Source organism: Rutidosis leptorrhynchoides, chromosome 4 (assembly GCF_046630445.1).
Source record: "Rutidosis leptorrhynchoides isolate AG116_Rl617_1_P2 chromosome 4, CSIRO_AGI_Rlap_v1, whole genome shotgun sequence".
Classification (NCBI taxonomy): Eukaryota; Viridiplantae; Streptophyta; class Magnoliopsida; order Asterales; family Asteraceae; genus Rutidosis; species Rutidosis leptorrhynchoides.
In genome coordinates, this window is record NC_092336.1 from 74,982,580 (window position 1) to 74,995,212 (window position 12,633).

The 12,633-nt window shown below is 40.2% G+C and overlaps 1 protein-coding gene across 1 annotated transcript; it reads left to right on the top strand.

The window, feature by feature from the left end:
* Positions 1 to 9,375: 9,375 nt before the first annotated feature.
* Positions 9,376 to 12,178, top strand: LOC139844272 (serine/threonine-protein kinase-like protein ACR4). The gene has a single exon (XM_071834489.1). It carries the CDS (start codon positions 9,442 to 9,444, stop codon positions 12,130 to 12,132), a length of 2,691 nt encoding a protein of 896 aa, XP_071690590.1. The 5' UTR covers positions 9,376 to 9,441; the 3' UTR covers positions 12,133 to 12,178.
* Positions 12,179 to 12,633: the final 455 nt, after the last annotated feature.

The window sequence follows — 12,633 nt, forward strand, 5'->3', positions numbered from 1 at the left end:
TTCTTCACCTGATCAACCCCCGCTTGCAGCAGCCCTAGCTCTGTTTCTTTTCGCAAGGCCACTTGATACAAGTTAGTCGAACGGCGGGCTTGATCTGCAACCATGCCAAAAAAGACAAGGCCGTTTTGGACGAAGGCGTTGAGCGCCTGATTAAAAGGCAGTGCGGCTAGTTGGTTGCGGAACTCAGCCGGGAAGATTTGTTGGAGGAAGGCGGACTGCTCTGCGGCGTTTTCCGCCGATATCTGGGTGAGCTGCGCCAGGTTTGCCAGTCGGAAGCTACCGTGTGGCGGGGTCGGTGTGGACTCGGAGTCCAGGTGTATCGTCTTATCCTTTGACTCGGCAGTAGCTTCGAGGTCCGGATTGACCCGCGGTGGGGTGTGATGAGTTTCTTCCGCATGTCCTGCGTGTTAATAAGTGGTTATATAAATGCAAACTTAAATTTGAGGTATGCGCGAAAGCTGAACTCTTACCAGATGGGGGAGGTAGATCCGCAGAACGGGGTTCGATGGGAACGAAGTTATCGTTCCGCTTGTCCTCCCTCTGTTTGGGAGTGAGTTTCTTCTTCTTCTGTTGGGATTGGGAGGCTTCAGCGGCCTTGCGCTTATTGCCGGAGGTGGCAGGAGCATTCTCGCCAGTCTTCTCCTGCTCTAACGGCTGGTTCACATTCTGTTTGCGGAAGGCGATGCCCGCAATCTCCTCCGCAGTCAGTACTCTCTTCATCTTCATCTCTGCAAAAATGCACGCATGCGTTAGAACACATATATAGCAAACTGTTGTTAGTACGTGATCATACTATTCCTACCCTTTCCATCCGGTCCGACTATGGCTGGACGCAGATCCTCCCATGGCCAGTGTGCGGATATCTTCCCTAGCCGCAACATCACGTTCCCGTATGACCGGTGCACCAGCTGTGCGTTAGCGCACTTCACTAACAGTTTTGTTTCCTCGTCATCAAGGACCGGGGTTTTGTTCACATCCTTTTCCACCTTCTCGCACCATATAAGCGTTTGCGGAAAAGCGGTACCAACTACAGTTTGGTCAATGAAAAAGAAAGATTCTTTCCAGTTACCCGCATTCGACTTTGGGGTTTTGGTGAAATTTTTTCGGGCGAAGAAGGTGAACCAAGATTTGTGGTGATTGGCTAGGCGGTATAGATGACAGAAAACTTTAACCAACGGTACCCTGTCGATTGCGGCGCACCACATTTCAAAGAGAACTATTTTGCCTATGGCATACGGGTGTAGTTGCCCTAATCCCACTCTGAAGTGATCTAATACGCCTAAGAAGAAGTCAGAGGGAGGAACCCTAAAGTTACCATGCTTGAACGCATGTTCATAGATGGCCACTTTTTTCTCCGGTGGCTCATGAGCACGCTGATGGGGTAGGGGTGGCACCGGATTGTACTTGGCTAAGGGAGGATACTGTTTCACTAAGTAATCTATGTGCTTCTGCTCTATAACAGACTCTACGCTATCTACATACGTCTCGTTAGCTTTAGTCATTTTCTAGGAGTAATCGGATGAATACTAACCTTTAAACGGTGGCTGGAATGTTCGATTTTTGATCGGAATTCAAATTGGCAGCGTAACGAGGAAGCTTGAAGCAGGAAAGTGGAAATGAGCTGAAAAATGGGGTATTTATAGGGCAGATTGGATGGAGTGGTGTGATCGTGGCTGTACACGTGTTACGCAATCGACGGCCAGCACTTTATTTATGCGCGTGGATGCCAGTTGGGTATGATTACATGTACGCGCGTGGTTGGCACGCGCCTGACACACTTCCACTTTATGTCATGTCCGCCGAATGGGCTTCTGCGATAGTGACAGGCATTTAATGGCATCTAGGCGCACGCGGAATATTAAATGCTAGCCGTTTTCTTGTTTTTTCTTTCGCTTAATAGTTTGATATTGTAACATCCCGCGTTTTTCCATTAAATTTATTTTTAACACTATCTTTTTTTTTTTAATAATACCTTTCGTTATTTAAATTCGTAGTTTCCATTGACCAACGTTCTTAATTTTCCCGTTATTTAATTATAACATCACTCGTTTACTCGAGCGTTTTTAAAATGTTCGTTTGGTTAATTCCCGCATCCGCTTTGAAACTTGAGGGACCGAGGTTGCCAAGTGGGCAAACTAGTTGACTAGGTCAACTAGTCAACCCACCTTATCCATCCATTCATTTCACCTCCCACCTTCTTCCTCTTTTCTCTCTACTTCCCTTTCATGAACTCAAACACCCATCTTCATAAAATCATCATCTAAATCCGGATCGAGAAGCAAACTTCAAAACAAATTACATTTTCGTGATCCTCTCTTCATCCTCTACATTTTGGTACCAATTTCTTCACATTTGGGTCAAGGCTAAGCAACTATCATGCACACGTTTACTTTGTGAAGTACTTTTATACTCGTGCACTCGAGGTGAGATCATAGTCCCATCTTTCAACAACTTTTATGCTTTAAACTATGGGATGAGAAACATATACGTATCATACTTTTACACTTGAACACAAGTACGAAAACGAACATTCCACGTACGGGTTTGAACAAAAAGCCTCAATTCAATTATCATTAGTTACACTTGCAGGGTGTAAACGTGAACTTATATTATGTGATCACATGGGCTTGACGAGCCTCATTCGGACGGTTCGCTACCGTTAGCGGATGAAATATATTTTCGGGTCTAGTGTATGTTCTAACACTACACAAAGGGTGCAAAACAGTTAAGTTTGATAATTGGGTGCCCGGGATACAAACAACAACTTTGGAATGCAAATGATTTTGATAATCATCTTATATTAAATCTTGTGGTTCAAATATAACGTTTACTAAAACACCTATGATTTCACCAACGTTTTTCGTTGACAGTTTTCTATATGTTTCTCAGGTTCATACTTGGCTATTTGTTACATGCTTCCGCGTACACTCATACTTGCTTGGAGTCAAGCATACATGCATACACTTTGATTTCGTGCTTGGAGTCAAGCATACATACATACATACGCTAGTGATAGCACCTTTGGATTCAAACTTTTGTCTACAGACTTACGCTATTTATAGCAACCGTGATTTTCAACTTACTTTATGTCACAAGTTTATTTCATTTATACATTACTTTTGTAAACTTAAACTTGTAGTCAATCCGTTTGGTAAACTAAACTTTGCAAGTCTTGTACTTTTCAAATGAATGCGACGTAATTTTGGTCAAACGAGTCTCATATAGGGACTACGACCACGTAACGGGACCTAAGTTAGCGGCGCCGTCAATGACGATTTTGCCGGGTCGCCACAGATGGTATCAGAGCGTTGGTTGTAGGGAACTAGGATGTGCATTAGTGTGTCTGACAGAGTCGTTGGGACGCATTAGTGAATCTAGACTACAACCGGATAGTTAGCCATTGCATTCTGACATACATTTGCTATAGATAGCACTTACTTGACTACTTGTGCATTATACTTGAATCATTCTTAGGCAAACTTTTTAATGGTACCCAACCTTCATCATACGAACTCGTATTCCGCCACTTTTTGGTAACACACGTGAATTCAAGGTTTATACGCGTACGGATGACCACGACTTCGTTAGTTACTCTAGTTCGGGAATTCTGACTCCTTGGTTGTTATCCACCCCGTCTCAGCTTACTATCCACAAGTGTTGTAAAGTTACCACCACCACTCTAGATGAGTATCGTCATCACTATTTATCACTACGGTTGCGTACTACTCGTTATCATGACTCGTTACTCTTTTCATACCTAAATACATTATTGTCTGACTCGAACCGCATTGACGTGAACAATCATTTATACACTTCCCTCGGGGAACGCTTCCTTAGAGTTGCAGAAATTCTTTCGATTTAATACGAGTCACGTTTGAGACGTCGTTACATTTTGTTCATTTTAGATCTTCACAGTTACACGAACTTGATGTTATGGAGTGATGTGGGAATGGAGGTATGAGTTAGCGTAATATAACGACACTCGATCAACGTGGTTATATTACGGTAAGACATACCAAAGTTCTAATGACACGTGATGGTGGCTAGACTCGATCAACCTAATCACCACCATGTGCCATGTACATGACTTCATCTATTCATGTTTGGACATCTGAAAACTCCGAAAGTACTGACAACAACCATACCGGGGACACACCTTCGAATATTGTCGAACCATATTTATGCTTCCTAATGAATGACGAATTCTTTCAACTTCAAACATACGTTATACATGAATACTATCTCGTCCTCGCACAGTTTTATCATCGAACTACAATATACCTGTTATGCTCACACCGAGGTGGAAACTTCTCTCGTATTACACTCGTACTTCCGTATAAGGAAATCTTTGATTCTAAATTTTCAATGGAGAGATAGACTCTTCACGTTATACTAGTACTCGCCTCGAGGGTGAATAGCCCCGACGAACGTTTTCAGAAACCGATGAGAACTTGCTCCAACAAACGTTTTTGGAAACAGATAAATCTTTCGCGACGCAAATTTCTTGAGAAATTTGTTCTAACTAACGTTTTCGAGTCCTGATGTACCCGTTCAAACATACCTTACAGAAATGTACCTCATTTCAGATCGAGATTCTTGTTTCACTTCTAGATTTCGGAGTGCTTTTCGAAAAGCCTCGGGACCACGTTTAAACATGAGTACAACACATCAACGCATCTCGAAGGGCCAAACAAACATACGATTCAAACCTTGGAAATCATAAAACGAATTCGTGTTATCGACTTCAAAATTTCTTGAGAAAAGTCATTGCCTTTACTAAATTCTCTTACGCCGATAGTTATCATTCAAGTCTTAACGTCAGACCTTTTGAAATCTTATGTGACCGAAAACGTCATTCTCCTTTTGTAGAACCAAGTTAATGATAATCAAACCACCGAACCCGAGCTAATTCATGGAACAACCAAGAAACTTCTTTAACCTCAGAAAGGCTCGAGACGACCGTAGTCGCCAAAGGAGCTATGCCACTGTTAGACGTAAACTTTTCAAATTCCACGTGGAAAACCGCGTAACGTTAAAAGTCGCACCTTGAAAAGGTGTAGTCCATTTCGGAAACGTAGAAAGCTATATCCGCGATATTTTAGTCCTTTTGAAATTTTGGGGTGTGTTGTGCCCGTTGCTTACCGCTTCGAACTTCTGACTCAAACAAATTCCGTTCATCCTACATTCTGTGTATCAAACTTAAAGGCGTGTCTTGCGAGACAAGAACTTGTTATCCTCTTCGATGAACTTACTATCAACGATAAACCTCACTTCCAAGGAGGACCGGTTGAAACTATAAATCGTGGAACCAAACTTTAAACCAACGTAAAATCGCGACTGTCGAAGTTCGTTGAAATACCCGAGGGAGTACCTTCACTTATTCGTAAAACCGACAACGCAAGATCTCGAGGAAGAAACAACGACTACTACTTCCAACTAAATTTCGGGACGAAATTTCTTTTAAGGTGTAGGTAATGTAACATCCCGCGTTTTTCCATTAAATTTATTTTTAACAATATCTTTTTTTTTTAATAATACCTTTCGTTATTTAAATTCGTAGTTTCCGTTGACCAACGTTCTTAATTTTCCCGTTATTTAATTATAACATCACTCGTTTACTCGAGCATTTTTAAAATGTTCGTTTGGTTAATTCCCGCATCCGCTTTGAAACTTGAGGGACCGAGGTTGCCAAGTGGGCAAACTAGTTGACTAGGTCAACTAGTCAACCCACCTTATCCATCCATTCATTTCACCTCCCACCTTCTTCCTCTTTTCTCTCTACTTCCCTTTCATGAACTCAAACACCCATCTTCATAAAATCATCATCTAAATCCGGATCGAGAAGCAAACTTCAAAACAAATTACATTTTCGTGATCCTCTCTTCATCCTCTACATTTTGGTACCAATTTCTTCACATTTGGGTCAAGGCTAAGCAACTATCATGCACACGTTTACTTTGTGAAGTACTTTTATACTCGTGCACTCGAGGTGAGATCATAGTCCCATCTTTCAACAACTTTTATGCTTTAAACTATGGGATGAGAAACATATACGTATCATACTTTTACACTTGAACACAAGTACGAAAACGAACATTCCACGTACGGGTTTGAACAAAAAGCCTCAATTCAATTATCATTAGTTACACTTGCAGGGTGTAAACGTGAACTTATATTATGTGATCACATGGGCTTGACGAGCCTCATTCGGACGGTTCGCTACCGTTAGCGGATGAAATATATTTTCGGGTCTAGTGTATGTTCTAACACTACGCAAAGGGTGCAAAACAGTTAAGTTTGATAATTGGGTGCCCGGGATACAAACAACAACTTTGGAATGCAAATGATTTTGATAATCATCTTATATTAAATCTTGTGGTTCAAATATAACGTTTACTAAAACACCTATGATTTCACCAACGTTTTTCGTTGACAGTTTTCTATATGTTTCTCAGGTTCATACTTGGCTATTTGTTACATGCTTCCGCGTACACTCATACTTGCTTGGAGTCAAGCATACATGCATACACTTTGATTTCGTGCTTGGAGTCAAGCATACATACATACATACGCTAGTGATAGCACCTTTGGATTCAAACTTTTGTCTACAGACTTACGCTATTTATAGCAACCGTGATTTTCAACTTACTTTATGTCACAAGTTTATTTCATTTATACATTACTTTTGTAAACTTAAACTTGTAGTCAATCCGTTTGGTAAACTAAACTTTGCAAGTCTTGTACTTTTCAAATGAATGCGACGTAATTTTGGTCAAACGAGTCTCATATAGGGACTACGACCACGTAACGGGACCTAAGTTAGCGGCGCCGTCAATGACGATTTTGCCGGGTCGCCACAGATATCATACGCCTCGCGCCATATAACATCAAACTGGGGGGACATAATGATACCGCAACCCGCAGGCGCACCGCAAATGTATGCGGACAATCACTATTGTGCGTATGCGTGTTCTTGTGTGCGGTATGCGGCGTGCGAATGCCTTTGTTCCCGGTACGGCGGTTGCTTAGCTGTCAAGTAAATATCTTTTCCATTATTATATCCGTGATTCGGGGGAGTCAGTTATGGATGAGATTATCATGATCTGGGACGGTTCTAGAATTAGGGTTTGCCTATAAATACAAACCCTAATCATCGTTTACCAGACACAGCACGTTACGTAACCATCGCATACGATACACATTACGTAAAGCAGCATCATTCAGCATCTTTTCAAGGTTAACAGGTTAGTCTTTTGTAAGCTAGCACCTACGACCTTATTTGGGGCCTTCCGATCAGCGACCGCTATCGAAGTTGGACTTAATCACTTGGCCACCCCGCCGACATCATCATGTCGGCCAGGGTTATTCACGGTAGCCGGACCGGAGAGCCACGTTCTAAGATCCTTAAACCCCTCTTTACGTATTGAGCAGACATATTAAACCCCTCAGTTAAAATATGCATGATCAGACACTTAACAAAAGCACACAATTTTATTCAGCTGTTCTAAAAAAAAAACAGAGTTAACACTAATTCAAATGTGTAAACTAGGGATGTCAATGGATCAGATATGGATCGGGTGATGCCGTATCCATATCCATATCCTTTTAGTTTTTGTTCATCCATATCCATATCCATATCCATTTAGTTTCAGGTCATCCATCCATATCCATATCTAATGGATTTAGCGGGTTAATGGATATCCAATGGATGTTAAAAAAATATTATAATATTTTCTAATATTCGATTAAAATAAAAACGTAGTACAACAAAAATAAATATAACATGACATAATTAAAATCTACCCATAAGAATGTGTAATCCTTGTCGAAGATATAACAAAAAAATTTTATTTTTACTACAAAACATAGATTATGAAAAATTATATATGAAATTTGTAAGTTTATATTATTATTTATACGTATTTTATTGTAATATATTATAGTTATTTAATTATGGGTTGAAAGAAATATGTAAATTTAACGGTGAATAAACTTGTAATGGTAAATATTATGCATATATCTATATTTATATATTTGTATATGTATTTCGGGTGGTAATGGATATATCCATGGATGAAACTTTTCATCCATATCGATATCCATATCCGTTAAAGTTCATCCGTATCCGTATCCATATCCGTTTAGGTTCATCTATATCCATCACGAAGCAGGTGGATCTGGTGGATATCCATCGGATCGGGTGGCCATTGTTATCCCTAGTGTAAACACACAATTTACACTTAACATCCCTGTACTTTTGACACTTAACAAACGCAACACAAACTTCATACTTTCAGCGAATGACACTTCCAGCCCCTCTACTTGTCATGACTTATCAATTATCATTTCACAATACTCTTTATATGGATATATGAATTGTGAAAATGAACATCTAACGTGCAACAAGCAAATCATTTTATTTCATTGGATCTAAAAAGTTGAAATACATGTCCTCGGGTTTGATCACAATACTCCTATATGGCACTATATGAATTGTGAAAATGAAACGTGCATGTTTGAACGTATAGTAGATAACAACCATATTAAACAACAAATTTAAAGTATATTAAATGATGCTGTTATGAACTAATATCCTTTTTTTATATAGTTAAAAAATGGAAATAGAAATGTCTACTAGAAAGGTATAACTTTTAACTGAAAATATCGACTAATCCAAAAACCGAAAGTCAATTAAGGGGGAAGAAGGACTAATATAGTACTACCTCGTAACATTATATCAAGGATTAAGGATTAATTAAGGATTAAGGATTAATTAAGGGGTAAGTATAAAAGAAAGAGAGATACAAGGACCAAAGCAGTGGACATGTGTGCAGAAATCCAGGCATGAAAACATCAATTTTGCATTAACTCTTTACATTTAATGCATTCACCTACACACAAACACCCTTCTCCCTTTGAAACTAATAATTTCACCTCCACAACATTCAATTTCATTTCTACCACCACCACCACCACCCTTAAACAACAACAACAACAACTACTCCATTTGGGTTTTATTTTTCTGTAATGTAAGTTACTACTCTAACTCTGTAATTATTATTTTTTTGGTTTCAAATGAAACACATTTATCTGCTAATTTTCTTGATTAAAGTTTGAATCTTTTTATTGTTTTAATGCTAGATTTCAAATGGGGTTTGCATGATTTGATCTGGGTAATGGTTTTCTTTGATTGGGTTTGAGATTAATGGAGTTCTTTCACTGGGGTTCAGTATGGGTTTATTTGACTTTTGTTGGTCAACCGATGACGTGTTCCTAATTTGCAGGACATTTGTGAGGTAAGTAAGATCTGATTATCGTTGGATTTGAAGATGTTTTAGGTGGAATATTTATTAGAATATGTGTTTGAATAGTGGATTTGGAGGTCTTTTTGGTGGGAATTGATTATCAATTTTGTTTGACTTTTATAGTCAACAATTTGTAATGGGGGTGAGGGTTTTTGTTGAGGATTTGTCACTACACACCCTACTGTTGATGGTGGTTGCATTAGATTTAAATGGTTTAGTTACTGGTCTTGGTTCAATGTCTTCCATTGCTGTATCTTATGGTGAATATGGTACGGCTTTTTGTGGTCTAAGATCAGATGGGTCTCACCTTGTAACATGTTACGGTTCGAATTCAGCCATCACCAATTCAACACCTTTATTCGAACAATTTTCCTGGTTAACTGGTGGAAACGGGTTCATTTGTGGGCTTTTGATGGCTAAAAACCAACCTTTTTGTTGGGGCAACAGTAGCTTTATAGCAATGGGTGTCCCTCAACCCATGGCTAAGTTAGCCGAGTTTGTCGAACTCAGCGCTGGGGACCACCACTTATGCGGTCTCCGTAAACCCCTAACAGGCACTCTAAGGAATACGTCTCTTGTCGATTGTTGGGGTTATAACATGACTAGAAGTCATATTTTCGAAGGTCAGATTCAGTCAATTTCGGCTGGTTCAGAATTCAATTGTGGTTTGTTTTCGCAAAACCGTAGCGCGTTTTGTTGGGGGGACGAGACTAGTAGTGGCGTGATTAGTCGCGTCCCGAAAGACATTAAATTCCGGAAGATATCAGCTGGCGGTTATCATGTTTGTGGGATACTGGAAGACATCGAGTCGAATGTTTCATGTTGGGGGACAAGTTGGGAATCCGAAGAGGAAATTGCAATCGAGTTGGCCCGTCAGGGCCAAGTCAACGTTGACTTGGCCCCGTCTGAACCAATGCTTTCAGTCGTTGGCGGGCGGTTTCACGCATGTGGTATCATAAGCTATAATCACGAGGTCGTTTGTTGGGGTTTTCGGGTTGATTCGAGCACACAACCCCCGAAAGATGTTCGGTTTTACGAAATTGTGGCGGGGGACTATTTTTCTTGTGGTGTGGTAGCGGATAAAATGCTCACTCCGGTTTGTTGGGGTGCCGGTTTTCCGACGTCGATGTCGCCGTTAGCGGTTTCCCCAGGTGCTTGTCGGTCTAATACGTGTGAAAACGGGTTTTACGAGTATAACAATATCAGTTCTCCATGTAAGTCACCCGGGTCTCGAATTTGTTTACCGTGTAGCCATGAATGCCCGGGTCAAATGTATGAGAAAACCAAATGCACAAGATATGCAGATCGAGTTTGTGCGTATAACTGCTCAAATTGTACCTCAGTTGAGTGTTCGTCCAGTTGTTCGTTTACTGATAAGAAAACCGAAAGATTTTGGGCACTTCAGGTACCAGTGATTATAGGGGAGATCGTTTTTGCAGTCGTGTTAGTAATTGTGGTATCGTTGACTGCTATTTTTTACGTTCGTTATAAGTTGAAGAACTGTAAATGTTCGATTAAAGGAGTTAAATTTATTAAAAACAACGGGTTTCAGAAAGATGGAGGAATAATTCAGCCCGATTTGGAAGAGATCAAGATCAGACGAGCACAAGTTTTTAGTTACGATGAACTTGAACGTGCGACTGGTGGTTTTACAGAAGAGGCATTAGTCGGGAAAGGTAGTTTTTCGTGCGTTTTTAAGGGAATTTTGAAAGATGGTGTCGTTGTTGCTGTTAAAAGGGCAATTCTTTCACCCGATATGAAGAGGAATTCAATGGAGTTTCATAACGAACTCGATTTGTTATCGAGATTAAATCATGCACATTTGCTTAATCTGCTTGGATACTGTGAAGAAGGCGAACAACGGTTGTTAGTTTATGAGTTCATGGCGAACGGGTCACTTCATCAGCACCTTCATGGCAGCCCGAAAACGTTAAAGGCGCAATTAAATTGGGTTAAACGTGTTACGATAGCTGTACAAGCGGCTCGAGGTATTGAATATCTACATGGTTACGCTTGCCCGCCTGTAATCCACCGGGATATTAAATCGTCAAACATACTCATCGATGAAGAACACAATGCGCGAGTTGCTGATTTTGGACTTTCGTTGTTGGGACCCGCGAACAGCAGCTCGCCGTTGGCTGAGCTGCCAGCTGGCACCCTAGGGTATCTGGATCCGGAATATTATCGACTCCATTACCTTACTACGAAATCTGACGTTTATAGCTTTGGCGTTTTGCTTCTCGAGATTTTAACTGGTAGAAAAGCGATCGATATGCAATTCGAAGAAGGAAATATTGTTGAATGGGCGGTTCCGTTAATCAAAGCTGGCGAGATCCACGCGATTCTCGATCCGGTATTAACCGCACCGTCAGATCTCGAAGCTTTGAAACGGATCACGAATATAGCTTGTAAATGTGTGCGAATGAGAGGTAAAGAACGACCGTCAATGGATAAAGTAACAACCGCACTAGAACGAGCTTTAGCGATGCTAATGGGTAGTCCGAGTAACGATCAACCGATATTACCAACTGAGGTTGTTTTAGGAAGTAGTCGAATGCATAAGAAATCGTCACAACGTTCATCAAATCGATCAGATTTAGAAGGTGATGAAACGGAAGATCAGCGGATCGAATTTCGAGCTCCGTCGTGGATTACGTTTCCGAGCGTGGCGTCGTCTCAACGGAGGAAGTCGTCGGTTTCGGAAGCGGATGTTGTCGATCCGAAAATTTCGGAGAATAAACATTTGGGTGATGGATTGAGGAGGTTGGAAGAAGAGATTGGACCTGCTTCACCACAAGAACATATGTTTTTGCAACATAACTTTTAAGTTTCATGAATTGTTTATAGATGTGGATGTTAAATATGAATTTGTGAATTCATGGAATGAAATTTGTTTAAATGTTAATTAGAGTGATAAACAAATCTCATTGAAGTGTGTTTTAATTAGGGTGTATCTAATGTGTTAAGTTTGATCGCCTAACCTAAAGAGCAGACAGGGTGTTTTGCCTTAGGTTCACTACTTCATGCGATCCAAAATTTAGTGCATTGTAAATACAAATTTCTGTTGCAGCATTTTAGTTCATTGACTTATTTTGTGAAAAATTGTAATGCTAAAATGCTATAGATGGTTAACTATTTTGGTAAATAGACAATTATTTTGTGACAAATTAAAATGGAAATGTGGAATCTAATTTTGGGAGCTATGGATTATTATTATTTAATAATGTATGTTAAAATAATCAAAGGAACCTAGAAACATATTTAGGTTGGGGTAGCAAATCAGGTTTACAGGTTTTGGTTGGTCAAAAATACACAACCCAAAAACGAC